The sequence below is a fragment of the Amblyomma americanum genome, chromosome 8 (assembly GCF_052857255.1).
Source record: "Amblyomma americanum isolate KBUSLIRL-KWMA chromosome 8, ASM5285725v1, whole genome shotgun sequence".
NCBI lineage: Eukaryota > Metazoa > Arthropoda > Arachnida > Ixodida > Ixodidae > Amblyomma > Amblyomma americanum.
In genome coordinates, this window is record NC_135504.1 from 60269179 (window position 1) to 60295931 (window position 26753).

At 44.7% G+C, this 26753-nt stretch overlaps 1 protein-coding gene and 1 pseudogene across 1 annotated transcript in view; both read left to right on the plus strand.

Moving 5' to 3' along the window:
* The first annotated feature begins 4966 nt into the window (after nt 1–4966).
* Nucleotides 4967–26753, plus strand: part of LOC144102417 (sodium-dependent multivitamin transporter-like) — a 52775-nt gene continuing 30988 nt past the window's right edge. Inside the window, exons 1-4 of the mRNA XM_077635697.1 lie at nt 4967–5442; nt 15512–15577; nt 20671–20722; nt 24523–24590. Coding sequence (XP_077491823.1) covers nt 5101–5442; nt 15512–15577; nt 20671–20722; nt 24523–24590 — 528 coding nt within the window. The 5' untranslated portion in view covers nt 4967–5100. The remainder of the gene's footprint in view (nt 5443–15511; nt 15578–20670; nt 20723–24522; nt 24591–26753) is intronic.
* Nucleotides 25985–26082, plus strand: LOC144102890 (U2 spliceosomal RNA; annotated as a pseudogene).

Below are 26753 nucleotides of genomic sequence, written 5' to 3' on the forward strand. Positions count from 1 at the left end.
AGTAGACATCTGTGCTCTACAGCGATCGCTTAGACATTTCTGTAAGCGGCATCCGGTGCCATGACCGGTATTGACATTCTGGCACATTTTCAGAAAACTACAATGGTATAGATACGCAACTATCTCTTTGCTTTTTGCAAAATAAGTAAACTCCAGTGCCGCTGCTCTCCTTCCTAAAGGTTTAAAGACCGTTGTCCTGAATGACGCCCTGACAGAGTAGAATACTGCAGTTACTCCTGGCGAATATGACATGGTCATCGGCGCAAAAACATTGTGCGAAATTTTTGGCAATCGACTACAACTTCACACGGTAGGATATAATTTAAGGTATAGCTTTCCTCAAAATGTTGATAATAATAATAATAATAATAATATTAATAATAATAATAATAATAATAATAATAATAATAATAATAATAATAATAATAATAATAATAATAATAATAATTGGTTTTTTGGAGAAAGGGATTAGAGCAGTATCTGTCTCATATATCGTTGGACACCTGTAGCGCGCCGTAAGGGAAGGGACAAAGGTTATCAGTTAGTTTCTAGAAAAGGTCGCTGTTTTGTGCTCACTGCGCAATTTGCAAATAAGAGGGTTTAGTTATTTTGCCGAAAACAATGGCCTCATTATTGCACGTCGTCAGGTGTGCTTGTATTACCGGTAGGTCTGTACAACCGCAGAAGTGTAAGTAATAAGGGCTTGTGCCATGATAGCAGGCGCTTAGAAAATGGCGGACAACCAATAACGAGGTATCTAATATTGTATTCTCCCAATGCCTCCAATTACTATTCCTGCCCAGCAGGCGAGCTGCAAACTGTCCTATAGCAGCAAACATGCGAGTATCAATTAACCATCTGATCTTCGGTCGCGTCCTACATTTACCTTCTACTGCAGTCCGCTTCGTTGCCTCTATAAGCCACCGGTTAGCTCACCTCTGCACCGCATGCCCAACATAGCTTCCTTAGCACCTTAAAACTTTTTTTGTGGCTATTGGAGTTATTCTGGTTTCAGCGCGAATATGAAGCGAATCACTGCACTTACTCAATGGCTTACCGCACCACCTCAGACGATCATCGTCGTATCCGGTACACTTTACTGTTGCCAAGAGAACTGCCAGCACGCCCCAGGGCACGCTCACCACCACACGTTTGGCAGGCGGAGACCCAGTTGGAAGCAGCAACATGCCGCAACTGTCGCTTTTACTCCGACCCCTTGGTTAAAAGGTGTTGGAGCTTTTTCTGGTATTTGCCTCTTCACGCTGCCTTAATTCGCAGCACTACGTTCCTAACCGCACGTTAGGAGGTCTGGGAATATTTTTGGGAAAGATGGAGACTTCGATCGTTCGAGCACCTCAGGAGTGCAAACCTAGTTTCGTTACAGGCAAATAACCCAAGGGCGACCCCGCAGTTCAGCGAGCGAAGGTTTGAGCAGCTGCTTCGAAACATTTGTGCCGACGGACCTCGCTGGGATTACTGACCTCTCGTTGTTTGAGATAGGGACGGGTGCAACTCTTTCCCGCTTTGGGGGGGTTGCATGCACACATAAATGAACAAGCAGAGTGATAGCGCGAATTATTAATATCCTTGCTGACCTCAATGGCACGTCATTCATTTCGGCGGCATGTGTACTGCAAAGAACCGCGAATTGAACATCTTTTGGAGAAATCTTCTCTCGAAATCTTCGCGTTTAAATCTCGATGCTGGTGTTGGTAGTGAGGATCTAGTGGTGTGCACGCTGTCTGCGCGTGCTTGAACCGAGCAGGCCATCACGTTGTTGCAGCGGTTGCGTCGCAAAACACTCCTGTCTTCGGTGGCAAGCTGGCACGACCTTGGTTGGGCCGTTGTATTGAGAACTGTAGCTTTTCTTGACCAAAAGTTAAGGTTGTCTTTAGAACCATAAACCTGCTTAAAAAATTCACCTCCTTTATGCGACAGGGTGGACCTCAAGCGCTCTACACAAACGTCCTGCCGACTGTAAGCCCACAACTGTGATACTTGAACGTCACAGCTTGTTTTTCACACTGCTACTGCCCCCATCTTTTCGCAGCGCTGGTGCGCGTTCTCGAGACAATATTTCGTTTAGCGGGGCAGTCATTCGCCGAGCCCTGCAGATTTCTTCCGCGCTAGCGATGGTCAGCTGGTTATTCTTCAAAAGCTATCGTCTACCTCTACCATTACTTGTTCCGAAAAGGTCAAGCACGAAGGCTGCCATACTGCCAAAGTTTCAGGAATTAAGCACCTTCCTGAGCTGTCTGAAAAACGGTCCCACTGCCTTCCTGAGCGCTTGGGGGCATTGCCAAAATAGGTGGCGCTCATGGAGTTCATAACAGTGCGCTGCACAGTCTGTGGGTAACTTCACTGTGACAGCCTGGCACTTTTCCTGGCTCTCTTCGTCACTAAACGGGAATTTGTATACTTGTAAAGGCATAGTGAAGACAGGATCATGTACGCCGAAGACGCTGAACGCCGACAGGGCACTTCACAGCTCGCTTATCTGCATGATGAATATCAACATGGGTCTGTATTTCAAATCATATAAAAAAACATTCATTTAAATCATTTCTGCAAGACCAGGTTGTTTTTCGAAGTAAAATCGAGAGTTTATTGATGATAGCGTCGTTTTTTTAAGCTGATTATCTGTTCAGTTGAGAGGAAAATCTCTGGGCAGATATTAGTCCTCTATATTGAACGCATATGTCTGGCTTAACCTAAGAAAGTAAACGCAAAATACAAACGAGACAAAAACATATACAGAAACGTGAAAGTATTCTGTGGCTGGCGTGCTCTCGTTCCAACCACGGTGTTAAATCATCAAGACTGCACCAAAACCAGTTTTGGGGGCCTGTAAGTTTCTTCGAGAAACACTAACGCCTGTGCATCGCTATCCTCCCTCAAGGAGCGCACCACCTATAGGCCACCTTGTGAGTTTTATTATAGGCAAACCAAGACCATATTCTAAAATTTAGACATAGATATTCACATATCATTTGACTCGCTTTCTTCCACTTATTTATTTCTTTTTTATGAACTCAACCGAAGCTCCCATTGTGCAAAAGAAAGCGCACATCAAAAATACAGCACTGAATTCCAAACAAATTCCGAAAGTGCAAAGATGAAAAGAGTGAAGGGCAGAAAAAAAGTATTGCTTTCTTCAAATTACAAGAAAGTCTAGCAGCAATAGCTTCAAAGGGCAATTATCTAAATTCTGCTCCTCAACGACAACGATATCGTGCGGAAAGTGGTTCTGATGAGCGGTTGTCGACGCAATTAAGGCGTTAAAATCAACATTTTTTGCACGTGGTCAATGCGTATCACTAGACTGTCTTACACTGACAGAACAGTAACGTGTATCTGAAAACAAGCAGTGGTCTAAAAAATTAGCTTCGGTTCAACTACTTCTGAAACGGATTCGAGAGCGAAAGCTGTGCACAGTGTATCGGGTAAGTAGACGCGGCTTCGCCTCTAACGTTGAGAGTGTTCCGCACACTGGATAGGCAACGTGCCCACCCTGCCAGGTGGCGGTTAAATTAATGGTCGATCGCGAAAGGTTGGTAACCCAATTAATTGAATTGAATTGGCTTCTGGGGAACGTAAATGGCGCAGTATCTGTCTCACATATCGGCGGACACCTGAACCGCGCCGTAAGGGAAGGGATAAAAGAGGGACTGAGAGAATAAAGCAAGAGGTGACGTTGTGGAGGGCTCCGGAACAATTTCGACCACCTGGGGATCTTTAATGTGCACTGACATCGCACAGCACACGGGCGCCTTTGCGTTTCGCCTCCATCGAAACACAGACGCCGCGGTCGAGTTAGAATCCGAGTACTCCGGATCAGTAGCCAAGCGCCCTAACGACTGAGACACAGCGGCGGATACCCAATGAACGCTACGGCTTATTTCTGCAGTGACGCGTCTGCACAACGTTGTCAGCGCTAATGCACGTAGCCCCCATCTCTCTCTCCGTCGCAAAAGCGCGCAGGTCCTGAGTTTCGCAATTTTTTCCGCACTCAAAAATTATGAGCTGATTTCCGAGGAAAGGAAATGACGCTGTAGCTTTCTCTCATATATCGGTGGACACCCGAACAGCGTCTTAAGGGAATGGATAAAGGAGGGAGTGAAAGAAGAAACGAAGAAAGAGGGGCCGTAGTGGTGGTATCCGGAATAATTTTGACCATCTGGGGATCTTTAACATGCACTGACATCGCACAGCACACGGGCGCATTAGCGTTTCGCCTCCATCGAAAAGCGGCCGCCGCGGTCGGGTTCGTACACGGGAACTCCGGATCAGTATCCGAGCGCCGTAACCACTGAGCCACCACTGAGGGTCATTTTCATTTTAAAATTGGTCTTTTAAGAAATGAAATGGTGCAGTAACTGTCTCACATATATCGGTGGACACCCGAAATGCGCCTTAAGGGTTGGACCTCTGGCTCACTAGAAGGTCATAACCGTAAGCACCGCGAAATCGCTACGAGGTAGCATAGTGAAGCTTTGGCCTCAATAATGCACATGGCGAATTTCATTGAAAACACGGAGGATTGTGTTTTTCTGCGCCATTCAAGAGAAGGTTATCACACGTTAGCTTTCCTCCTTTGGTACTGTTTCTACCGTTGCATTTTATTAGAATAAAACGCGTGTACGAATTTTCAACCGTTTCCAGCGGTGTCAAGTAAGATTTGCCGGGGATACCATATGGCTGCAGCGTATAACGATTTCGAACCAATGTTTTTTTATCTTTAAAGAGCTCGCCGGAAAAGGGTGCTTTATAATAAAACTTGTGCGCACATAGCAAACATCCGGCACCTGCTGCGCCATAAATGGGGACCCCAACATTTCATTGGCTGTGTTTTTATTGCGAACGGGGCGCAAGGCATCTCACATGTGCGGATAATGTTGTAGCCGCAAATGAGGACGGGCAGTTGCAGCTGTAGATTTCGTAGAGTTTACAGAATTCAAAATCAGATTTTCGAACCTGGCGGACGGTTGTCTTCCGAGTGTTAATCGATCGCTTACGGGCGCAACACGCTGAAGCAGTTTAGATACTGGAACCGGAGAAGTAATTTCAGGTGGTCGTTCATATCTGATGTGACAGACCAGGATGGTGCGGGTTCTGGAATATGCCCTCTTTGGCGTCCTTGCAACAGGAAACCTTCTCTTCGGCTTGTATCACTCGTTCAGGAAGAACGTTTCTCCTTCAGGAGGCTCCGCCACTAAGTCGGAGGTATTCCTCGGAAGCCGTGCTCTCAGGATGCTCCCACTGGCAGCGTCGTCGGTGGCATCCCTCTACTCTTCAACGGGACTCATCGGGTTTCCTGCACACTACTACGCTTACGGATGGCACGTTATTTGGTGCGGCGTGACACCCTTGCTGTTCTTTCCTCTGGCTACACACCTTTTTGTGCCGCTGCTGTACAACCTTCGGGTTACTTCAATATTCGAGGTGAGTGCAATACACGAAGTTGTCTTCTCTGCTTTGCCATTCAGTTCGTGCCTAATGAAAACAAGAACATTATCTCTGATTCATTTGAGACGGGAACATCCATCGCGTTGTCTTAACGTAAGCATCATCAATGTGCGTCATCGCTTTTGTTTTTATTTTAGCTGTAACGACTATGACAATACTGTCATCCTTCCCCAGCGCAGGGCAGGACTGTGTGTAGTAATCGTTCTCCCTACTGATGTCAACAGGTGACCACGAAAGTTCTATTTTTACCTCCACAATAACCTAGTCACGTGCCCCAGTGAAGAACACTTTGGACAAGACTGGACTGTAGGAAACTTGCAGCAATGTATCTCCTAACAATATCGTGTTTGTCGTTTATTATGCTGGCCATCCCTTGCATGCCATACCAAACATACTTTATTTAGCTCTCAGTGTAGTAACAACGCCACAAATGTAGTCACCATATAAGTGCTTTGTTTGACAATGTGCTAGTTAAAAATCAGGATTACGGGGTTTCTAAATGAAACGGATCGTTTGGAACCAAGTTATGAGCATCAGCATCCAGAGTGCGCATAGCGTGTTTTCTTGCGAGTGGGAAAAAAATTAGCGACCTTCATTCCTTAACAATGAAAATGTGGCAACATTTAGGCTCTCCGTTTTGCCATCTGCGTGGTCAATCTCATGTCTTCTCTGGGATGAGATCTTGTACCCTTCGCCATCACTATTTGATGTAGACACAAACATAATGTAATTCTGATGTCTTTCCTGCGATACAATCTTGTACTATTCGCCATCACTATTTCATGTAGACACAAACACAAAGAATCACTTTAAAAAGACAGCGACATGTGGCATCCTTATTCCTGAACTCGAGCAAGATACGATGCTTGCGCGCCAAGAACCATTAGATGATATAAGGTAGTGCTAGGAGGTCTGGTAGCACCGCGCCAAAAGCTTGTGGTTTCCATCTTCGTTCGGTGCAGCTCGTCGAGCTCGCGCGTAGCTTGCTATGCGTACTTGGTTGACACCAGTGTAGCTGTCATGAATCTCGCGAGCGGAATTTCAAAAGCCACGCTTCATCCACTGCACTACTTCCACTGCTAATCTTTTAAAAATGTAGGTCCTTTCAGGCAACGCCAGCATGCTCCTACCGCGTCCTCAGCTTCGCTTGAAGTTTGCACTTACCATGGTAAGAACCAGCACTGAGAAGTGGGTTTAAAAGTCAAACTCTGTACCATTGTTGTTTTAATGCACGCATTAGACCTCTGGCTCAAGCGTCCCGCATTACAATAATAATAATAATAATAATAATAATAATAATAATAATAATAATAATAATAATAATAATAATAATAATAATAATAATAATTGGTTTTGGGGGAACGGAAATGGCGAAGTATCTGCCTCATATATCGTTGGACACCTGAACCGCGCCGTAAGGGAAGGGATAAATGAGGGAGTGAAAGGCGAAAGGAAGAAAGAGGTGCTACAGTGGAGGAATCCGGAATCATTTCGACCACCTGGGGATTTTTAACGTGCACTGACATCGCACAGCACACGGGTGCCTTAGCGTTTTCCCTCCGTAAAAACGCAGCCGCCGCGGTAGGGTAGCGAGCGGTTATCTTTAGCTGAGTGCACAGGTGTTTTAACCAACCACTGTGGCAGGCCAAACTATCGTGCGCGCTGACCCTAACAGCGGTGTTCAATGCACTATAATCAAAAAAGACCTTCGGCCAGCTACGCAATGCCATTGCTTTAACTGCAATGTGCAATGCATATGTCACCTTTTCAGAGCACGGCCCGTTGCTAGTGTTAATTCAACGAGGCATACGCCTCGTTGAATAAACACGCAGTTGAGAGAAAGGCGCAGTTGGAGTGTATATTGCGCTGTTAGCAGTCAGTATTAACAAGAAGAATTTATACGCATATATAAGAAAAAAGGTAAACAAAGGTGAAGATATCCGTTTTGTCGCTGCGGATATCGATTGAAGGAATCTTGAAAAAATAAAACGTTCAAACCTCCCGTTTATCAACAGTGTGACTTACATTACAAAGGCCCATTAACGCGCATAACATACGGGTGCGTTCTGAACTAAGAGCAGTGCAGCACAAAATCCAGGGACAGAAGGTGAAGACACAACGCCAGTCCTGTTGTTTGAGTCTTCCCCTTCTGTACCTGTTTTTGGCGCTGCAGTTCTCTTAGTTAAGATGAACCATCGACTAAACCACAACAAGATTTTGACGGGTGCGATCACACGACATTAGAGGAACACAGCGCGCGGGACCTTGCAACACCTCAACGGTCGAGATAGCTTTCTAGCCCTTCTAAAAGTAATTGATCATGAGAAAAAGCTCAGCAGAATAAGGAGAAAACCAAGCAGTAATCGCATATGATTCTTTGAGTGCACTTAGCTCGCCGTGGAATGAGCGATCGAGGTTTTTAGATGGAGTGCACTGAGTGCCCATGGCCGCGATCTGCCGGCAAATTAATGGATGCGCTTCTTCGCGGCTAGTCTACAGGCTTGACCACAACAAACAAGCCTAGGCCGGCTGAAAAAATTTGCCTTCTCTATTAAGCTGTTCAAGTTGGCGTCGATATATATATATATATATATTGACGCCAGACCTTAATTCGCTGTCAGAAAGTTAGTAAATGCTCGAAATCGGCTTCAAATTTTGTCCAAGAAGAACAAGGACCCTGATCCGCATCTTAATTGAAACGCAAATCAATAAAGTTTTGTGAAAAATGAGCGCAGAAAGCGAATGCTACGCACTGGTTGCCGTGCTGACACATGTTACCTCACGTGGCATTTGGTTCTCTGAAACCTCGGCACAAAGTAAAAAAAACAATAAGCGAGAAGCTAAAACGAACCTGGTTCCCGCACGGATCGTAGCGCCCTCGCAGAGTGCACAGCGTAGCGCAGCAATGCATCGGCATTGCACACTTCAAGAGAAACGCAGCCGTTTCAATCCAACGCTGGACAGCGGTTTCATTTTATCTACCGAACCAACATGGCGGGCCATAGGGGAAGAAAGAGACGCAAGCCCCAGGGCCAAGTTAATTCAGATATAGGTTTCATTAACATACAAGGTGGCAGGAATAGACTGAAATGGGAGGAAATAGAAGAACAGTTAAGACAGGAGGAATTAATGGTATATGGTTTAGCGGAAACACATCTTAGAGACATGGAGCAACCACCCTGTAACCCAGACTACGCATGGGAATATTGCAATAGAACAGAGGGCAGCAGAAAGGGAGGTGGAATTGGGGCATTCATTCATAAAAGTATGAATTTTCAAAGGGTTAGACTGCGATGCAGGGAACATTTATGGCTAAAAGAAACAGTGGCAGGCAAGCAAACACTCCATGGCTTTGTATACCTGTGGACAGGGGTTAATGCCAAAGAGGAAAACAGGAAAATGTTAGAATGTATTGCAAGCGACATAGATGAGCTAGGAGTACAGGGCGAGATAATTATATTAGGCGACATGAATGCACACATAGAAGACCTGGATGGGTACACGGATTCGACAGGAAGCATGCTGCAGGACATGTGTGACAGGCATGATTTAGTTGTATGCAACAGCACCGAGAAGTGTGAAGGGCTCATAACATGGGAGGCGGGGAGTCTGCACTCGACGATAGATTATGCACTAATGTCACAGAGGATGTATAACAGATTAGGGGTAATGAGCATAGATGAAGATGGTTCCAGAAGTCTAGGTAGTGACCACAAGCGTATCAAGTTGAGCTTCAGAAGAAAAAGCAATGTAGGACTGAATCAAGATAAACAATCAGGGGGAAATTTTTACTCAGAACAGCAAATGGAAGTAGCAGCCAAACAAATCGAGAAAAAATTTTTTTAGGATAGTGAAACAGAATGGACTTATACCAAATTAACTCGATTACTAGAGCTACAGCTAGCTAAGGTGCGAGTAAAGCTAAAAGGGAAAAGATGCAAACCCAAGAGTTGGTGGGATGAGGAGGTCAAGAGGGCAATAGAAAAGCGCAAGGAAGCATCCAGGGAACACAGATATTCCAAGAAGAGGGGGGAACCAAAACCCGAAGTAGACAGAAAATGGGATACCTTCGTAAAGTGTAGAAGGGACGCATCCTATTTGATTAATGAGAAAATTAGAAGAAAGGGTGCCCAATGGATGTCAAAAGTAAATAAAAAGGATTGAAAAGCAGCCCAAAAATTCTGGAAACATCTAAATGCAATGAGTAATAAAACTAGGCCAGAACAAAGGTTTATTGTTACAGATGAGGGTATTCGACTAGAAGGGGATGAAGCAATAAAACACATAGGAACAAGGATCACGGAAAAATTTTCAGCAAAGCACGTGGTACATAATTTATCGAAGGAGGATATACCGGTTACAGCAATAGCTTCACTTGAGCAAGGAGAGTGGGAAAGGGCAGAGAAGAAGGTTCCTAGTGGCACATCAACAGGACCAGATGGTATCCCGATTATGTTGATAAAGAAGTTAGGACCAAAATCCAAGCAAACAATAATACAGGTAGTGAACAAAATGATAGTGGATGAGAAAGTTCCCGATGAATGGCGATTAAGTAGAATGAACATGATATATAAGGGAAAGGGGGACAAATCAGACGTAAGTAACTATCGCCCCATAACAGTGACATCTGTGGTTTACAGGGTGGTGATGCAAATTATAAAGGATAGACTGCAGGCTTGGGTGGAGAACGAGGGGGTGTTAGGGGAACTACAGAATGGGTTCCGGAAACAAAGGAGGTTGGAGGACAATCTATTTTCATTGACACAGTGTATAGAAATTGCGGAAAAGGAACATAGGCCCTTATTGCTAGCATTTCTGGATATTAATGGAGCCTATGACAACGTTACTCAGGAGCATTTGTGGGACATATTGGGCACATTGGATGTGGAAAATGGAGTAAATAATCTTTTAAAAGATATATATAGAGGTAACAGAGTGCTCATAAAATGGGAAAAAAATGTATCAGGGCCTGTAGAGATACAGCGGGGGCTTAGACAAGGATGTCCTCTGTCCCCTTTGTTGTTCATGTTGTACCTGCAAGGTTTGGAGGCCAAGCTAGAGGGGAGCGGACTAGGTTTCAACCTATCTTTTTTCAAGCCAGGGGAATTGATTAAACAGACATTACCGGGACTAATATATGCGGACGATATAGTGATAATGGCTGACAACAAGGAAGACCTGCAGAAGTTGTTAGACATATGCAGTACAGAGGGAGATAGATTAGGCTTCAAGTATAGTAAGGAAAAATCTGCAGTCATGACATTTAATGAAGAGGGCGGCGAGCATAGAATACAGGAGTTCGTCCTAAAAGTAGTGAATGAGTACAAGTATCTTGGGGTGTGGATAAATAACAGTGTGGAGTATCTGACAGAGCATGAAAAATACGTAATGAATAAAGCTAGTAGGAATGCAGCTGTCATGAAAAATAGGGCACTGTGGAATTACAATAGGTATGAGGTGGTAAGAGGGATCTGGAAAGGGGTGATGGTCCCTAGCCTGACCTTCGGGAATGCGGTCCTGTGTATGAGGCCAGATGTTCAAGCAAGGCTGGAAATTAGGCAACGGGGAGTAGGGAGGTTAGCGTTGGGAGCACATGGCAATACACCAAATCAGGGGGTACAGGGTGATATGGGATGGGCGTCTTTCGAGAGCAGAGAGGCTAGCAGTAAGATAGCATTTGAGGAACGATTGAGAAGGATGGAGGAAAAGCGGTGGGCTAGGAAAGTTTTCAGATACCTGTATATAAAGAATGTTGACACGAAATGGAGAAAGCGAACTAGAAAATTGACAAGCAAATATCTGGACAGCAGTAAGGGGGCAAATCAGCAATTATCGGTTAAGAAAAAGGTTAAAGGAACAGAGAGAGCTTTGTGGAAAACAGGGATGCTGACGAAATCGGCACTAGAAACATACCGGACCTTTAAACAGGAAATTGTCAAAGAAAATATCTATGATAATTGTAGGGGAAGTTCTTTGTTGTTTGAGGCCAGGATTGGAGTTTTGCGGACTAAGACGTATAGAGTCAGGTACCAGGAGACAGACACTTTGTGCATTGCGTGCGGAGAGGAGGAGGAAACAGCTGAACACTTGATACTTTTCTGTAAACGGCTTCACCCTACAGTGGAAGGCAGCGGGGCTGACTTACCCAAGGCATTGGGGTTTAGGGATAGTGAAGGGAAAGTGGATTTTAAGAGGTTAGAAGTAACCAAGCGAAGGTTATCTGATTGGTGGCTAAAAGCAAGACAGGAGTAAAATTTCACAAGACATGGCTAGGTAGCTTGAGCCACCGCCCGTTGTAAAGGGTTCAGCCGTATCCATCCATCCATCCATCCATCCATCCATCCATCCATCCATCCATCCATCCATCCATCCATCCATCCATCCATCCATCCATCCATCCATCCATCCATCCATCCATCCATCCATCCATCCATCCATCCATCCATCCATCCATCCATCCATCCATCCATCCATCCACCCATCCACCCATCCATCCATCCATCCATCCATCCATCCATCCATCCATCCATCCATCCATCCATCCATCCATCCATCCATCCATCCATCCATCCATCCATCCATCCATCCATCCATCCATCCATCCATCCATCCATCCATCCATCCATCCATCCATCCATCCATCCATCCATCCATCCATCCATCCATCCATCCATCCATCCATCCATCCATCCATCCATCCATCCATCCATCCGTCCGTCCATCCATCCATCCATCGTCTATTGAAAGCAAAGTTCGCTGCCATTTTAAAATCACGCCAACTTTCCCCGCCAACCGGATTAAACCAGACTTTCCCGCGCCTTTCACATCGCGCCACCATTTCGCATGAAAACCCCACCCACCATGCCAACTTAATTCATTTCAGGTGGCCCAACTGTCGAACTTTGGTAGGTGGCCCAACCGCCAGATTTCGGTGGTTGCCAAAGTGCCAAATTATGGGAGAGGACCAGCTACTAACTTTTGGTTGTGGGCCTACTGCCAGATGTTCGGGCTCAGCTAACTGCTAACTTTCCTGATGGGTCAGCTGCCAGATTTTGGCGTCGGCTGAACTGCCATACGTTGTAGGTGGTCCATCTAGCAAATTTTGGGAGTGGACTGACTGTTAAGTTTTGGGGGTGGTCCCACTGCCAGATTTGGTGAACAGACCAACTGCCCAATTTTTGTAGGGGACCAAAAGCAATATTTTGCGGGTCTGACAAGTGGAACCTCTTTTTTGAGCTGTGCCGACTCTCCAATTGTGGGGCTGCTCCAAGTGAAAAATTTTTCGAGGGTGGGTCAACTATGTTGTTTTAGCGGTGAGCCAAGAGCGAAACGTTGGGAGCGGGTCAAATGCAAAATCTTGAGGATGGGCCAACCGACAGATTTTATAGCTGAGCCTGGTGCCAAATTTTCGGAGTCTGCAAAACATTGGCGCGGGCTAAATGCGAAATTTTGCGGGTGGGCCAACTGGCAATTTTTCAGGAGGTGGATAAACTGCCAAATCTTGGAGTCCTTTGGACTTTATAGTTTGACGGTGCTTTCTGCCAACTGACAAAGTTCCGGAGTCTTTTCGAATTCCAAAACTAAAGGTGCTCTCTGATTGCTTCCTGTGGGTTAACATGACCTTGGTGACGTCATTTCCCAATTGATCAATTATGGAAGTTTTTAGTGAAAAACCGGATGGATTTGAAAGAAGGTACCCTCAACACGATCGCATCAATAAGTTTTCGTAACGAAACAATATTCATAACAGAAGTTCATGTAAAAGTTTACCCTTTGTATAATGAGTAGCGCTAGTATACAAGAAAATTATTCATTCCTCTGAGATGCAAGGCCTGAGCATATCAAATTACGCAGTGATTGGCAAGCTGGCCTCAAGTTTTTATTCATTTTGCGAAATTGTTGCAAGCAGTGACGCAGAAAACGAAAGAATTAATATTAGTAGGGGCATGCAGCCTGGAAAAACATTGATATTACGCTTTCGAAAATGGCATATTTGTTGAGATTTAGGAAAAGAAATGTTAAGTTCCAGAATTTGAAGAATCTTGCAAGGAAAAATTGGCAGTTTTATTAACTCTAGTTTTAAGCATTATGCCAATCTATCCACCATCAGTTGGTAGCTTTATGTACCAAATATCTAGCCTTGATTTCGTACGCTCAAGAAAGTCTCACTCTGCCTCAACTTAAATCAAAACAAAATCCCATCCATCATTTCAAGTCCATAACCCTATATATATACATGCATCGGTCTACTTTGCATGTTCAAATCTGTGCAACGTCTTTTGCTTGTATGTTCTAATCCAATTTTGTATTACTTCATTCGTTCATGTTATAACGAGCCCCAAGAATATACATTTTCCGTATTTTTACTTTTACCTTTTTTTCTTTGTTACTTTTTTTGAGGGGGTAACAAGTTGTCCCTGCCTTCACTACTTAATATGTGCATAATTTCTATTCAGTTCTCTCAGTTGTAAATATCACTCCTATTGTTTCTGTTGTGCTGCTGACTGCCCCTGAAATGTAAACGAGGTGTAGGCTTTGCCAAGAAGCATTAGAGCTTCTTTTTCCCTCACCTCGTTGTCATATTGTACAATGTATTTCATGTACAAAAAAAACAGCGAACTTCCAGTTTGACAGCATTTTTGTTTTGTTTTTTAAAGCGTCGCGCTTTCGCGAAGCATGGCAATCTAAATGTTTTCGTGACTTTATTTGCAAAAACAAGTTTTTGCTATATTTGCTTTGGCCTTACGTTTCTCAATAAAAAAAACTTATCGCCAACGGGTTCTGCTATTTTACGCGCATCGTGAAACATATGAAGACCACATATATAATCCGTGCCGCATTTGTTCGCCTGAGCATTGCACTACCGTTCCCACTGCCCCTTGATGTGTCTTTGCTTTCAGTCGTCTCTCGTACATCGAAGTTTGTTGGATCTCACAACACGTGTACCTCGTCGCATGGTTTTCCTGCTGCAAGGAACAATCTTTTATACTTTTCGGGAGAAAAAACGAGGGGCTTTATACTTCGCAATTTTCATTGCCCAGAATTTTCTGCTCTGCACTGGTAAAACAAAACTTCGTCTGCGGACAGCTAAACACAAAGGAGTTGCATTTCGACGAAGCCTATGAAACGTGTAAAATTTCAGAGTGTTACCACGAACTACAGCGGCCTTTTTCACCACTGTCACGCACTTTCGGCATTTCGTGCTCAGTCAAATGTCCTTACCCGCATAGCTGGCTCCTTAAAAACACACTCAGAGGCCATCTTCGCTTTATGCCGGTGTCAAATGAAGAATTTACTTGGGTGCCTCGTGTACATAAAAGGACCCCATGCGCGACCAGTAACGTCACGACTACTGCCAGAGCATGCAAGCATGTCCCATCTCCCGCAAAGTAGAAATGTGTAGAACACAGTGAAGAAAAAATTGCAAAACAGGTATTTTATGCCCAAAAACGTTTTTGTTTCCACTAGTTCATTCTTAAGTATTAATGTAGAGCAAAGCAAGGAGATATACGAAACACGTGGGAAAGCTACCTAGAGAAATACTCACTGCAAACGAAATGGTTATGTTTGATAAAGAAAAGATTGTTCTGTAGAACGAAGTCTTGTGAAAAATTATGATTTTGACCGTCGGGTGCTGTAGGACCATACAATCACGCCTTAAAGCAGAGACCAAACTGGGACAATAACAGGAAATCTAGGCTTGTTCACACGAGAATAATACGTAGGGAAGCAAGACTTCGATTTATGCGGTAGTGCTGCTTATACCGTCTTCATCGCTCTCTTCTTCTCACAACGCTCACGCGTGTGCTTCTGTGGGAGAGAGTTCTCTGTTCTGCTCACAAGGGCAAGTTAATTCATTGGTTGAAAATGCGTCTTATTCATGAGTATCATTAATTAAAATCAGTTTGCAGCGAGAGCCTATCGGTCGTAAAGGTTTTTTGCTCTCTTCCTCCCTCCGGCACTATTGGGGATGTTAGTAATGCACCGAAAATGCAGTATCATATTTTGCGTTCCTTACCGACTCAATGGCGTATTTTTCAAACAGTACCTTCGTCTCCGCTTCAACCGTACCATATCGTTGACGGCGTGTGCAATCTACATATTCCTCACGGTGAGTAGACAGTTTTCTCCGTCTTGTTTACACCGAAATAAAGGTTTAGGTAGTACCCTAGCAACGTGCTGCATTGCTTGAACGATATTCGCACTGACTCAAGCGCTGTTACTGACATATGAAAATCTGACCACATTTTAACGCGAGAGCGTTAAGGAACCCGTTAAGCTGAAAACCTGCCCCGCCGCGGTGGCTCAGTGGTTAGGGCGCTCGACTACTGATCCGGAGTTCCCGGGATCGAACCCGACCGCGGCGGCTGCGTTTTTATGGAGGAAAAACGCTAAGGCGCCCGTGTGCTGTGCGATGTCAGTGAACGTTAAAGATCCGCAGGTGGTCGAAATTATTACGGAGCCCTCCACTACGGCACCTCTTTCTTCCTTTCTTCTTTCACTCCCTCCTTTATCCCTTCCCTTACGGCACGGTTCGGGTGTCCAAGGATATATGAGACAGGTACTGTGCCATTTACTTTACCCAAAACCTATTATTATTATTATTATTATTATTATTATTATTATTATTATTATTATTATTATTAATATTATTATTATTATTATTATTAAGCTGAAAACCCGACGTCGTCATGTCGGCGCTGTTGTGACGAGAAACACACGTCACACGTGAAGTGACGAGTTGATGCCAAACATGACAAGAGAACTTGTAATGTCAATGAAGGTCAGCGCATGCCTGAAACAATGACCCATCTTTATAACGTAAATGTTTTTACGTAAAGAGAAATTTCCATGAAGTGTATTTGGGATTCGAACCAACAACCCTAGGGCTGCTAGCCGGGCTAGGTCAAGTTGTCTTCCCTGAGCTACAAGGGGGTGATGTCTATTTAAAGCTTGAAGCTTATTAATATGTTAATTAGTGTTCTCAACTGTATAACGGTACTTGGAGAAATACTAATTAGACTGAAGTTATTTGCATTGAGTGCAGTGCGGAAGAGTTACAAGACAAGCATGAGGAAATTGTCTTGTGATAATTGTGTTAAATGTGTGAATGTGAACCAACAGTGACTGTGTGTGAAGAGAAACCGCTGAAGGAAGTCATTAACGCTGTTGTGTCATACCCTTAAAGGCGCACCTTAACTGTCTCCCTAATTTTTATTGCAGTGATTGTCGTATGCCGAATGCACTTGTGGGCGCAAGGCTTGGCCGTCGACCGCGAATTACAGGGTGCCGAGAATGTTCAGAAAACATTCACACTATTGTGATAATGCCATTGAATTGAAGAAGCACAAAAGGGCACACAATTAGCCTGTTTAGTTGACGTCGAGGACCAATCGCCATTGCCGCGTGGCTTCTAACGCTACCTCTGGTCTCGTCTGCATCCGTGCACATGAATCGCGTTTATGTTCCCACCAGCTGTATTGCTACTACCAGAGGTTGCGCTCGGATGATTAGAGAATGATCTAGCGTCTTAAGAGCATGGATCGGGACGCGGGTTGGCAGTTAATGCTCTGCGATGGCAACATCGTTTGTGAAAAGCAAGCCGGACGCGTCGGCGAGGCTGTGGAAATAACACTCACGAACGTCACTGTGAGAACCTTGGAGCGGCAGAATCAAAAGACGGTGACACGCAGCACGCATGGTTCAACCCATAACGCTCGCACGGCGCACCTTATCCAAAGAGTTCCTCTTCATTCAATTGCTCATAACTATTGTGCGACCGCATGCTGCGTGTTGTGTGGGGGTCGTCATTTTTATGATACCCTAGGTATATTTCTGAGCTGCTCATAAATTCGGTATTGAACGAGAATAACACCTTAAACTATTCTGGCAATGTTATTCCAGACTGAAAAGGCAAAATAAATGTGCATCTCTAATAATTAAAAACTGCTAAACACATGCGTGTCTAGCGCGGAATATATCTGTTTTGATGGGTACTGGGAGGTAAGGGCAGTAAAGGGCGTTAATTCTTATTTGCCTACACTTCAAGATCTTACTAACTGAGCGGAGACTAACGAGCTCGCTGCAAGTTTTCTATACCTGTGGAGCTTGCGCTTTTCTTGTACTGTCGGAATTGCGCCGAAGTGAGTGCTTGGCAGATGGCTAAACTTTAAAATCCAGGTCTTAGCTATTCCGAAAAGGTTCAGATGTTTTTTTTTATCAGAGCACTGCCGCATATACATTTTCAAATACTCCATGCATTCGTCTAGACCGATAAAGGCTCCCTTGCTGTGTTTGCGATATTTACTTGTTTTAAAAAAGAACTAAAGCCGGAAACAAGTTCGCAGCGCACCACTGCGAAACTAGTGTCGTGCGGATAAACCGCGCTAATAATAATTGATTTTGGGGGGAAAGGAAATGGCGCAGTATCTGTCTCATATATCTTTGGACACCTGAACCGCGCCGTAAGGGAAGGGTAAAGGAGGGAGTGAAAGATGAAAGGAAGAGAAAGGTGCCGTAGAGGAGGGCTCCGGAATAATTTCGACCACCTGGGGATCTTTAACGTGCACTGACATCGCACAGCGCACGGGCGCCTTAGCGTTTTTCCTCCATAAAAACGCAGGCGCCGCGGTCGGGTTTGAACCCGGGAACTCCGGCTCAGTAGTCGAGCGCCCTAACCACTGAGCCACCGCAGCGGGGTATAAACTGCGCTCGCAGCAGAGTGTTCAGCAGTGCGAGTAATGCCATATGAGACGTCGAAGGATAGCAGGGCAACAAAGTATCACACGTCACATTCATCCGGCGATCCATACACTGTTACTCAATCCAGATACCGCTAGGGATTACTCTCTAAGTTTTTTCTATTTCACATTTTTGCCTGGGAGAAGAAAAGCCACATACTAAAGTGTGCAGCGCGAAACGTAAGTGTCTTTGTTTTTAAGACAAGTATACACCTTTGTACAAAGGGTCACAGTATATTGTAATAAGTGCACTAAAGCATCAGGATTTATAATGGGTGCAGGAGGAATCGGGCAATCGCATATTTTTGCCGATGATACAGAGGGGGCTATTATTCCGGAAGAAAACTGTATTATCGGTGACAGAATCTACCTACAGGATTATGTCGAATGATGTCCTGCGGCACTTGCTGTGTTGAAAGGTATGAACTACCTCCATTTTCGAAAGTAAAATAAATACACCACAAATCGACTTAGAAGAATCATACTAAATTCGTCAGAAACTCGTGCATGACCGCTATATGTAGCGCACACTCAAACAAAGCTGCGAATTCGTAATCAACGCAGTTGCGCACATGGCACCTTTTCGAACATTTGTAGCAAATGCCAACGGCTTCACCTCAGTTTTTAAGAGAGCTCTCTTGTAACCTTGGTTCATGCTAACAAGCAATAAAGCGCTGCATGTTTCGTGAATAGTCGATTATTATTCGAGCTTCACTTCGGCACTTAGCCACGAAACAATAAACATCCGAAAAACGCTTTGGGACATCCTCAGACGTCTCCGTGCATTTTCACTTAAATATTAAGCTATTGAGAATGTTACCGCAAGAGATTATTCAGAAGCATCTAGATCCATGCTCAAAAATGGGTTAAGAAAGGATGGTAATGTTGAAGAAATTATAAAAGACACCTAACAGCGACCTCGTTGGTAGTTACAAGCGTGTGGTAAGCGAGTCATGGATTTGCTTCAGGCGCTTCTGACCTCCTATGACTTCTGTCAGTCATGAAATTATGCGATAGCATTAGACATCCCTGCAACACAAGTACTCCTTGTCTTTGCCCTCGGCTGTGCCTATATGCCCATATATGCGGCATTTCTCTTTATTCACCTTACATTCACAGATAGAGGAGATTCCTCATTCGACTACTCGCTGAGGGGGGCGAAAGTTCAGCGATGCGCCACAGGGAGTTGTTTCAAATACCACCAACGGCGCGGCTCGTGAGACCCACTTTGCTTTTGCAGAGTTCCCGTGAGGCTCATGCGCAGCGACAGCATAGACAGGTATCTACTGTAGTGAATTTATGTGAATTAATTTCATTCGGAAGTACTACGGAGAGGGAGGCAGCTCACAATCAGGTCAGCTGGTTGTGATGACGTCGCAAGGTCACGCAACCTCTCTTGAAAAATCATAACTACCACCTGCAGCGGTGAGTAGTATGCCTACAAGCCGATGGGCAAGTGTCCAATTGCTTTTGTTGGCACGCCAGCGCCGTCGACGCTGGCTTTTTCGCTCAACTGGACAGTTAATGCTATCGCGTTAAGAACATCAAGTGCAGCCAGACCAGAGCACAAAGCGTTGGACGCACATTCTTCCTAATACGCACGACCTTTGAAGATAAGATGGCCAAAGAATTTAAAAGCCCTTTGATTCCACTACATTCTTAGAGAACAACACCGACCTGTTACAGCAAGGTTTTCTTTACTCCTCGGTGCTGCACCGAGACATTCGGAAACCACAATACATATGTAAACTATCCTAATCGGTCGTGATCAAATTGGGTCGCGGTCTTAGGTAGATATTAGTTAAAACCCGGCGTTGTGATTCTAGCAGGGAGGCGAACCATCGTGAGCCTAAGCGGGACAATATAATATGTGGAGTCTACAATTAAGCTTATTTGATACATCCATTAATGTGGGGCCATTGCGTGTTTGTGTGTTTATTGGGTTTAACGTCCCAACGCGACTCGGGCTATGAGGGACGCCGTATTGAAGGGCTCCGATAATTTCGACCACCTGGGGTTCTTTAACGTGCACTGACATCGCACAGCAAACGGGTGGGGTCATTGCTAGATTCTATGTAGCACTGTCAGATATCTGAAGTTAGCACAAGAAAGCATCTATTTATTTTAAATATTGCTAGCCTCAGTACAAGACCGCAGCAGGTGGGCAATCAGCACAACAGAAAGTTCAAAATATTAGAAGGAAAATTAAAGGATTGTACAAAATACTACAACATTTGATATCTTAATACAACAGTATATTTAAAAACTTGATCAAAGTCGTACATTTCGAGGAAAGAAAGAGGATTAGTATCGCCACTCATAGAAATACTGTCTGTTACACATTACAGTTTTCATTTAGGTAAACAATCAACTTTAAAGTGGTCGGTACCTCAGTGTGAGGTTGCTTATTCCTCACGCGCTTTCTGCAAATTGTACCTCCTTCGTCGTTTTCGTCTCTTTCCAGCAAAGTGCTGCCGCCATCTCCATCTTCGCAGCATCGCTCACACTTGCCACAGGTACAATCTGAACGTCATACTGCTTGCCACGCGTAGCCATAACAAACTAGTAGAGCTAGGCTTAACGGCTTAATTCATTTATCAGCAAAAGATGATACCTCTTTTGTTTAGCCGTATAGCCATGCATTCGACCGTGAAACCACGCGCTGATGGCGCATTCCTCCTCTCTCGCCATAACCTCCAAACTCACACGGCCAATCGTTGCCTACCACCCACTCTCATCCGTCTGCCTCTTATGTTCTAATCGTAAAGCGGAGGATTCAGTCTCCACTTTGCCATCTGCCGACCATAGCAGGTGGCGGCCACGCACCTAGGCAATTATGTTGATGAATTATTTCGCTGGCATAGAGATGTCGTAGAGGTAGAGCATGCGCCTCATGGGAAAGGAAAACTTGTTTTGAATCCCGATGCTACGCAGTTTTGCACCGGATAAAAATGTCTGTGTGCCTATGGAATAGTATAACAAGGCTTGGGGTGCGGCTTGAACTTAATGACAGAAACGACTGAGCACTCCCTCACCAGAACAGGATTTGCCTCTCTGGTGTGGTACGTACTTGGCCACAACCTCCTAGATGAATATACCAACTAACCCTCGGCCCCCTGTACCCAGCGGCTGCAGAGTAACTGACCGATGCGGCGGCGAGACCTGTGAGGCAGCAAAGGTTGCTAAGAATCTCTGGCTATGGATAGGCCGCCATTGGAAACTGCACGTGGCAATGTTTAGCACTAGAACCTTATCCACTGAGGCTACTCTAGCTGTGCTTTTAGAGAAACTAGCGGAGATTAAATGGGATATCATATAGCTTAGTGGAGTTACGAGGACAGGTGGAGCGTATACACACCTAAACGGCGGGCACGTCCTAGGCTATCGTGTACCATCGGACAGACGAGAACTAGGTGTGGGATTCCTCATCAATCAGGATATAGCTGGTAACATACGAGAATGCTGCAGTATTAACAAGATGGTGGTAGTATTGTAATCAAAGTTAATAGGAGGTACAAACCAAGGGTGGTACAGGCCTCTACGCCTATATCCAGCCATGATGACCAGACCGTTAAAAGCTTCTATGAAGCTCAATAGGGTAGAACGTTGGGCCAGTTGGTGTAGCGACATATTTAAAAACTTTGCGCAAAATAACGCGGGACGGGAGGAAGAAACAAGCACACACACACGAGCGCTCGAGTGTGTGTGCGTGTTTCTCCCTCCCGTCCTGTGTTCTTCTGCGCAAAGTTTTTAAACATGTCGCTTCTATGAAGACGTGGAATCGGCAAATAACAAAGTAAAATCACGGTATGCTGTACTGTTAGGCGACATTCATGTCAATGTAGGCAAGAAGAAGGATGATGACCAAGAAGTGGGTGACTGTAGAATATTCTGCGGGAATATCAGGAGGGGGGTATTAGTATGGTTCGCACAGAGAAATAATTTATGGATCATTAATACATTCTTCCGCAAATGAGCGAACAAGAAGTGGATGTGGAAGAGCCCGAATGGTGGGACTAAAAATTACTAGACTTCTTACTATGCGCTCAACCTGGCATAGTAGAGAATATTAACGTCGGCGCATAGGTGCGTTTCTGTGACCACAGGATGGTAAGCTCTTGAATTAGCTAAGACTTGAAGAGGGAACCGACGAAACCAGTTAGACAAAAGCCCATCATCGAGTTAGCGGTTAGTGGGAAAGTAGAGGAATTCAGAATCTCGCTACTTAACTGATTTTCCCCTTTACAAAGAACGGTGACTTTAATGTTGAAGCAATGTACGATAATATCGCAGCAATCATTAAGGAATTTGTTGTACAATTAGGCAGCAGAATCGTTATATAGGGTAACCGCAAGATCTATCAAAGTTAATAATCATGCAGGAGTAATCAATAAGGTAATCAATAAGGTAATCACAGCTAATCAAAGCAAATCAAAGCAAATCAATAAGGTAATCGACAGGAGTATTTAGAGACCTGGATCGGGAACAGCTGTGGATAAGAGGTAATGGAGAATACATTAGCAATCTGCGATTCACCATTGATACTGCCTTGCTAATCTCTGAGGGATCTTGACAATGCACGATCAATTATTTATTACAGCAGAGTGCACCGGCTGGTCTAAAATTTAATCTACGGAAAACCAAAGTAAATTTCAACGGTCTCAGTAGGGAACGGCAGGTTGCAGTTGGTAGTGAGGCGCTGGAAGTGGCAACGGAATACGCCTACTCAGTGCACGTAGTGACCGCTGATCCGGATCATGAGAGGGAAATAACTAGAAGAAAGATTAATGGGGTGGAGCGCATATGGCAGGTTCTCTCAGATCATGAATTGGAGATTACCAATATCTCTGAGGGAAAAAGTAATTGACAACTGTATCTTAATGGTACTCACAGGTGTTACTTAGCCGTGTATCAGGGCGCTCATCGCAGCTCTTAAAGGGAAACTGAGTGTGCTCCAAATCTGACGAGCTTAAAGTTGTTGAAAGCGTGAAACTTGGAGCAAAAAATTCGCTCTTCTTGTGTTAGCGTTTCAGATGGTGAGGTAATCTCCAAATGAAGGCGCGTTGGTGTTCAGGCTTCTCCGCAGTGCACAACTGCAGGCATGGGTCCCAATAATGACGTCATGTGCGGCGGCCTTACGTTTATAGCGAAGTAGCCGTTGCTTGATTGAAGAAAACCAAAGCCACCCAAAGTGAAGCTCATTGAGCGTTCTTTGGCTGTGTTAGGATGTCTAGGAAGGAAGTGAAAACCTGAAATTTCGGCAACCATGACATCATAACGAGATCCTTCACGCCTTTCCTTTGCAGTGAGGTGAAGCCTGAACATCGTCGCGGCTTTATTCTACAATTATGTCTTCATTTTAAAAGCCAGCGCAAAAGTACTTGACCCGCTTCACCTCGAAGCATCATACTCTCGAAGCTCAGAATGGCCTCAAGCTGACGGTAAACCATTCCAGCCTGCCTTTAATCTTTAAATCCGTGTAAGTTAATGAGAACCCTGTCCGCACCTTTCGAGATTTTTTGTTGCGTAAAAGTGACTTAGGGGCTCAGAGTAAGAAATAAGCAAACCTGGTTTCTCGGTTACTTATGGCAAAGGGGGTGCATCATATGAATGTTCATTCGCGTTAGAAGCCTAAAAAGTTACTTAAAAGAGCCAAAGAGCAGTTATCACGTTTAGTGAACTGATCATTGTGGAACTATCGAGCCAGTTACCATTGCTTTCACTTCCAAGCCAAGCAAAAATTGCAGCAGCCGTTGGTGCCTTAAAACGGTTTCGACTGGGACAACGCTGGGCTATCGTTGTATGATAGGGGTACTCCGTTGTAACTCTGTATTTGTTGAACAGAACAGGTGCCAACGAAGACCCCTCAGGAGCTCAAGACATAACGGATCGTCAGCTTGATATAATTCCCGCCCCTGTACTCTTCTCATCCCTGTCTTTTTTTGCGAATTTTTCTTGCTTAAGAATTACAAGACGAGCTCCTGCTTGCGTCAGTCAAGCGGTGTGCTGACAGTTTCTTACATCAATACTGCTCCCCCCCCCCCCCCAATAGAAATGAGGAGGAGCGGTGATGGCGATTTGACTGCACAAAAGAAAGACAGAAAAATTTACGAATGACCTTGCACTTCAATTAGCAAGCACCTCTGTGTGATACGGGGCTCCGTATACCTTATAATATTACATATATAACATATATATATATTAACACATATACCTTATTATTATATTGTCGTAAAGAAATGGTTCCGGGAATGACCTCGTCAATATTCAGCTTGTTACTTTCGTGGAATTCTGATCACGTTTATTCTACTTTCAGTATTCAAGGCTTCTTTGTTCTGGAGCAACGTCGGGATAGGATTGTCGGGGACGCTTTACACAGCACTGGTAGGTGTCTTCGGTGGTGACAGATACCAATTTTGACGCGTTTATACTTTGGTGATAGGCATATTACAAGCATTTTAGCGCCAAGACGTACCACATACAAGAAGTACGCCTTGGCACTAATATCATTTTTTTATGTCTGAAAACCAACTAGCCCAGCAGCTAACTCCTTTAAAGGGGATAAGCAAGGTGCTCAAATTTTTATATAAAAACTTTTTAGACATTACATTGATTTCTAATAAAGAGGGGTTTTGAATCGGCACGCATGTTTCCGTTAAAATTCCGCATCAAATATTATAGAAACGAAAGGCCGTACTAATGCTTTAAAGGGGCCAATCAGAGCAAAGAGGAGAAAAGTATTTTGGAAGTCGCAGCCTTGTGCTTACAAAAAAAGATCATTATATCTGTTTAATCAGATGAACAAACAGCTAAAGGACTTCTCGTAGTGACGTTAAAATAAATAATAAATATTTTACATAAATAACCTTAACTAATCAACTAATCACGATGAATTTAAAAAGGCCGCCACGGTAGCTGAGTTGTTATGGCGCTCGGCTACTGGCCCGAAAGACGCGGGTTCGATCCCGGCCGCGGTGGTCGAATTTCGATGGAGGTGAAATCCCAGAGGCCCGTGTACTGTGCGATGTCAGTGCACGTTAAAGAACCCCAGGTGGTCGAAATTCCCGGATCCCTTCACTACGGCGTCTCTCATAGCATGAGTCGCTTTGAGACGTTAAACCCCCATAAGCCATAACCCATGAATTTAAAAAAATACTCTGAGGAGCGCCGCAAGAGAGGAAATAATATGTCGTTGGTTTCATCTAGCCCTGGTGCGCCACTTCTTTTTAATGTTTCGTTCAAGTTACGCGAAACGCCCTGTATAGGTGAGGATTTTTATCCTGGCAAGGAAAAACTTTGCCTTCTCTTCCATCGATATTCTATCATGTCTAAGGCTACTATCCCGCTACAATAATGCATTTCGAGGCGTGCGCGCAGGCGCAACTGGAAAAATGTGTCCATTGTGGTCACGTGGTCTTTATTATCATTTAAGTGGATGCAATCAAGGGCCAGGTGCAGTGCGGACTACAACGGCGACCACTACTTCTTTGTACCTGGCTTTGAGCATCCGCTTGGTTTGTCGGAGGTAGCCTGTTCGACAAAAGCATTTGTTGGGCGAGTTGGTGTTTACGATGATCCATAACTACAGCGCAAACGACAGGACAGAGATGAAGAAGGGACGCCACACAGCGCTGTGTGGCGTCCCTTCTTCATCTCTGTCCTGTCGTTTGCGCTGTAGTTATGGATAGCCTGTTCGATTCCTCCCACCCCCCCCCCCCCCCCCCCCCACCGTTTGTCACCTGGTTTGATATCTGCTACGGGTCCTGTTTGGATCCAAGATATTAAACTTATTTCTGGAAATTTGGCGGAGTGCTTGAAGCTTGCTTCCCCTCCGCCTCAGGTTTGCCCGGTATTGCACAGCCTCCGGGATCGGCCTGGGGCGTTATAGCGCGCGTCTATTCTTTCACTCTTTACTCTCCCGTCTTTCAACTCTCCCACTTTCTGCACGTGGCAGCGATTGTGGCTCGGCTTGAGCCAGTGGGCAGGCCTGTGCACGTTCTTTTTCATTCTTTCTATCAGCAACAGCAGCAGCAGCCAACGCTTGTCGACTGGTTTTTCAACAGCTACAAGCTGTCTAGCTGACAGGCGCTCAGCTACTTTGTTTTGAAATGCTTGGAAAAATTATTATTCGGCCCTGTCTCGGACGCACACAACCCAGTAGACGTGCCGCTATTTTGCAAATCTTTCTTCGCAGAACTAAATCATCTTCATTATAATTAGTGCTGTTTAACTGCAAGAATTTTAAATGTCAGAAGACTGAGATATTTTTAGTGCACTTCATTTCTGTCTACAGTCGGGGCCTAGCAGTTCGAGCCTTCGGCAAGTTCGGGGTTTGATCCCCAGTTTCACCTGGTACCCACAGGTGATGCGATAAGTAAAACGTTCTGACTGACCTGGTGCGCGGCTAATCTCAGGTGCAATGCTTGCGAAAATTGTCTTTGACCTCACCTTGAGTAGTCAAAGCTGCTTGTGTCATGGCGCTTCTTGGTCAAAGCAGCCGTTGCGCCATAAGTAGAGATTCCTTGCATTAGGACCCTTCAGCCTGAG